The 5,113-nt window shown below is 30.2% G+C and overlaps 1 protein-coding gene across 2 annotated transcripts in view; it reads right to left on the reverse strand.

The window, feature by feature from the left end:
• The window catches only part of Cht5 (Chitinase 5), a 22,516-nt gene that overhangs the window by 8,358 nt on the left and 9,045 nt on the right, over positions 1-5,113 (reverse strand). For both annotated transcript variants that reach the window (XM_067051623.1, XM_014427468.2), the window contains exon 3: positions 714-877. In XM_067051623.1, coding sequence (XP_066907724.1) covers positions 714-877 — 164 coding nt within the window. The remainder of the gene's footprint in view (positions 1-713; positions 878-5,113) is intronic.

The raw sequence follows: 5,113 nt of genomic DNA on the forward strand, positions 1-5,113 counted from the left end.
ACCAAGATTTAAATTTTCTTGTTTGTTGTTATTGCGAATCTCTAAAATATATTATTCTATATGGATTTGTAATTTTTTTTCCTGGAGGTTTTTAATTCTCAATGAAGAAATAAGAAGGAAAAAGTCTGGTTCCTCTAACAGTTTTCTTCAATATATAATTTATTTTTAATATTTTATATATATTTTAGTTGTGAAAAATGATTAAAAATGAATAAATATGTTGTTAAGTTGTAATTAAATTTTAATTATTTTAACTTTGCGAATAAATATTTTTTAACATTGATGAAGATTATGTTTTAATATGAAATTTATATGATTTAAAATAATTTTAATGTAAACTTTAGTTTCGATATAATTAACTTCAAAAAGTATTAGAGTTATAAATAAATACATTTCTAAAAATACAAAACATAAATTTGCTATCAAAAACGTATGAGAAATAAATAATTTAAATTTTTGTATTAATTATTACCAACAATAAATGGGTATTAGAATACACATCCGAACATTTGTGGTATTCGATATTGACCAGTGACCGTCTGTGAGTTTCATACATTTAGCAGTTTTTAAAATATCGCTAGAAATAAATATTTAATATCTGAAAGAATAAATTACACACGTCAAAAAAAAATTGCTTAATAATTTTGGCCTATAAAGGGTTAAATATGTCCAAAATTGCGTTAAATTGAAAAATGACAGTATGCATTACATACTTCTGGATCCAGGATGAGAACTTCCCATGTTACGTTGCTGACGCCTATGAATGAATATATGACATGGGTGCACATATCTCCTGGTATGTCGTCTATGGTGTATCGTCCGATTCCGGGTCTGTAGATTGCCCAATTACTGAAGTAACAAACAACTCGTGCCTGATCTGTAAACAAAACGAAATTAATAAAATTATAAGAAGGCAAATAATATTGTATTATTACAGGTTACTAATTTCTATAAATGTGTGAATTTCAAATTATTATGTTTGTTTAGATTGGTTCAAATTTTAAGTAGAGGAAAATCAAAAGATCATTACAGTGTTAACCAAGAAACTTATTTATTGTTCCTATTTTGTATTTTTTTTTAATTGCTAGTTTCTTAAAATTAATCTTAATCATTTTGTTTAGTGAAGCCACATATAATTCTCCATCCTGCTCTAACTAGGTGGCTTTCCCTCTAAATGTGTGTGCCCAGAATACTTGAACAATGGTCACTCATTTTTTATTATCACAGCGAGTACCTGTTTGGAAAATTCATTTCGATTTTGAAACCGTTCAACCCTATCAACATATGTGTCTTCAATCCATATTTTATGTTCCACCGCATTCCATGTATAGGAATGTAATACATATAGCATTTATACCAAAACCAGTGTACAATACTATATTAGGAGTGTGCATAAAACCAGAATATTAGGGCGTTGGTTCAGTTGGTTTTGGGTTCGATTCCCACTTGGGTCAATCAATATTCATTTCATGGGTGCTCAGATCCTTAAATAAGGACTTAAGCCATTATCTTCAAGTAAAATGTGGCTAATGAATGCAAAATCCCTACAACTTCATGCCACATTGGGTAGAATTTTGATTAATAAAGGGTACCATAGCCAAATTCAATTTCAAATAGAAATAATATCAACATTTTCAATTCTAAAAGCTTTATGAAAATCCTAAGTATAAATTGCTTCTAGTATGATAACATATAATTATAACAGCAAGGAATTTCTCCTTTTTTGGTTGGTGATTAGCTAAACGATGTTATTTTAAATGTGTTAAAGTTTGTTATCAGGTATTTTTTTCTTGACAAATATACAGCTAACTTTAACAGCCACATATAAGCAATATCTAGACATCAATTTTTTTTTTAATTGGTTCTTTATAATAATTTAACCTAGAACTTTGTTAACTCTTGAGAAGTGGGGAAAGGTAATGTAGGGATTTTTATAATAGCTGTAAATGAAGGAATTTGAAAGCAATCATCTGGCCATAAAAATTAAAAATTTATTAGATAAATTTTGAAATCCTAACTGAAGTAGGCAAATCCTTAATTAAGATTTTTAAAAAAATGTCCTTTAATTTAAAAGAGTAATTGAAGCAGCATCCATTGTTAAAGCTGAATAGTCTATTTTAAAAGCACTCATTAAATATGTATTGTGTATTATCTATTATTCCTTAATTAGCATTGTACATAAAGATTATTCTCTATTTGATTACTATAATATAAAACTTAAAAATACTTTCGACATTCGGGGAGGTTTCTGAGAATCTAAACCCCTCAAATACGTAGTAAGTATTAAGTTACAATCATAAGCGGCAGTTGTTGGTAAAAGCTAACATCTTTGTTGGAATAGAGTATTTTATGTTAAGAAGTTTATTGTGAGTTGAATACGGAAAAAATAAATATTAAATATTTTCTAACCTTGAATTTATACTCTAGAAAAAACCGTTTCTCATTCAAGCGACTATATTTAGACTGGAATGAGGAAATAAATGGTTGAGAAAAGTAATTAGAATTGAGTAACAATCCGTTTTCGAAGAACTTGATCGTTACGAACGTGACAACAATAGCGTTTCGTACTGTGCCAGCGTCGGGCAAAACCGATTTCATGGGCAGCATTTCAATGGGCAACGAATGTTTGGGTGATGATGGACACAGAATTTTTGAAACTGTAAGAGATGGACTGAACTAAATTAAAAGGCTTTACTATGTAAATAACAGGCGAAAATTTTGCTTTAGAAGTTTTCATTGTATTAACCATTTTCATGAACAGTGTTGCCAAGTCTTTTTTAAACTTCCAGTGTTCTGTGCATGAGTCATTTTATTTAATTCAACTACTAGTTTCATCATCACAATTTTTTTTGTAATTATTTGAAATAAAGTGCCAAAAAATATGAAAGAAAAAATAACGCTAAATTATTGCTGTTCATATTAAAAAAAAAGTTTCTGAGTATTTCAAGTTTTAATAATTAAAAATGATTTATTCAGCAAACTCTCTAAGAAAAAAAAAACTAGTATCAAAATTGTGGTCAAAACGTATTTATTGTAATATATTATTGCTAGTTTATATTATCAAAAAAATCTATTAATCACACAAATGGTAAAGCTGCATACTTTTTAATGACTTACGAAGTCATGGTTTACGATACTTGTTGACTCGGGTCTGAATAATTTGAGACATGAAAATTAGAAATCTACTGAGCCGTTCGCGCAAAAAAACTTTATAATGAGGTGTAGATAGTTGACCGTAGATTACTGATTGGAGAAGATGGTCGGGGGGGGGGGGGGGGGGTCAAGCAAAGAACAACATAAATAAACAAATATTTATTTATACCGACGCTTCGACCTGAGTTTCAGGTCTTCATCAGGGCTATAGAACAAAAGAGATAACAACCAACATTTAGAGAAACATAAAATTAAAAAGAAAAAGTATACAAACAAATTTGAAATTATACAAAATATTGAATTGAATCATAAATAATAAAAAAACTTATAATTGATAATTGAATAATAAAAAATAAAACATAATATTAATTATTTTTAATATTATAAAAAATAATTATTTTTTATTATTCAATTATCAATTAACAATTTTTTAATATTTATGATTCAATTCAATATTCTATATATTTCCAAATTTGTTTGTATACTATTTCTTTTCAATTTTATGTTTCTCTAAATGTTGGTTGTTATCTCTTTTGTTCTATAGCCCTGATGAAAACCTGAAGCTCAGGTCGAAGCGTCGGCATAAATAAATATTTTTTTGTTTATTTATGTTGTTCTTTGTTGACCGCCCCTCCCCCCGACCATCTTCTTCAATCAAAAAAACTTTACGTATTTAGAAACCGATAGACTAAATATATTTCTTCAATACTTTGAATAAATTGTTTAACGCTCCGTTCCCCAAATTTGGTGCCCTGAACATCCCTTCCGCTCACTCCGAAATAGCAATCCGCATTAAGCTGTAATAAGGTATGGGTGAAAATAAAAATTCTAAATTATACAGATGGGTTTCAGTTTTTACTATTGTTTCAATGTGTGTCACTGAATTGAAGAAAGCCCAAAGTTTGCGTTATAGGAAAATTAAACTCAATCTATTTATTTAATTCATGTGTTTGCTGTAAGTTATGATATAAAAAAAAAGAAAAGTAATCTATAACTTCTAACTTCTTAATTCATAGATTTATAAACAATGAGAAAGGGAAGTCAGTCGAATCAGGCTGGTAAGTATAATATATGAGTGAGGTAGATGTTTGGGGTCAACCAACCGTGGTCTGTTATGTCATGGCAATTACCTACCTGCTGGTTAACCTACTACCAGCAAGGTCGTTTTGCTTTCTTTCCAAGTTCACTTTTTTTTCGATACACGCTTGACAATAAGCGACGTAAGCAATTGGTCTACCACATTATAAGTAGGTGTAAATACAATCAGAGTACAGTAGAAAAGGGCTTAGGACTTGACTAATTTATCAAGCAGAATTAAGTACATTGTCCAAATAAAATACAAGAAAATCAAGTAATCTACTAGCTTTGCTGACTCGTTTCTTAACACTACAATATCATGTTAATGTAACATTCCCTTCTGTCACTTGCTTTTAATGCGTTGAATATCAGGATTTTATTACGAACAATAATAATAACAATGCCTACCGAAGCCGAAGATTTGATGCCGATAACTCTAATATTCCCTCCACTCAACTGCCAGGCATACTGGTATGATTCATATAGACATTGCAAAAGCATTCGACACTGTTAAACCAAACTTATTATTTTTCAAATTAATAAACCCGAATCTCATGACATCTAATATTACTCGTATTATGCTTCTGTCACAAGGTGTTCCTCAGGGCTCCTCACTTTCACCAACCCTTTTCTCCATTTATATCAATGATCTTCCTGATTCCATTCACCACGCACAGTACCACCTATATGCAGACGATCTCCAAATCTATCTGTCCTTCCATCCCTCCGAAATGTTTGAGGCCATCCAAAAGGTACAGGAAGATATTGACAGCATTAACGCATGGGCGTCTAACAATGATTTGAAGCTGAATGCCAAAAAAACGAAGGCCATTCTTATCGGTTCCAAGCGCCTCCTTCATACCCTCCCTTACTGTTCTCTACT

This window comes from Halyomorpha halys, unplaced genomic scaffold (assembly GCF_000696795.3).
Source record: "Halyomorpha halys isolate HHAL.00 unplaced genomic scaffold, Hhal_1.1 Scaffold647.1, whole genome shotgun sequence".
NCBI lineage: Eukaryota > Metazoa > Arthropoda > Insecta > Hemiptera > Pentatomidae > Halyomorpha > Halyomorpha halys.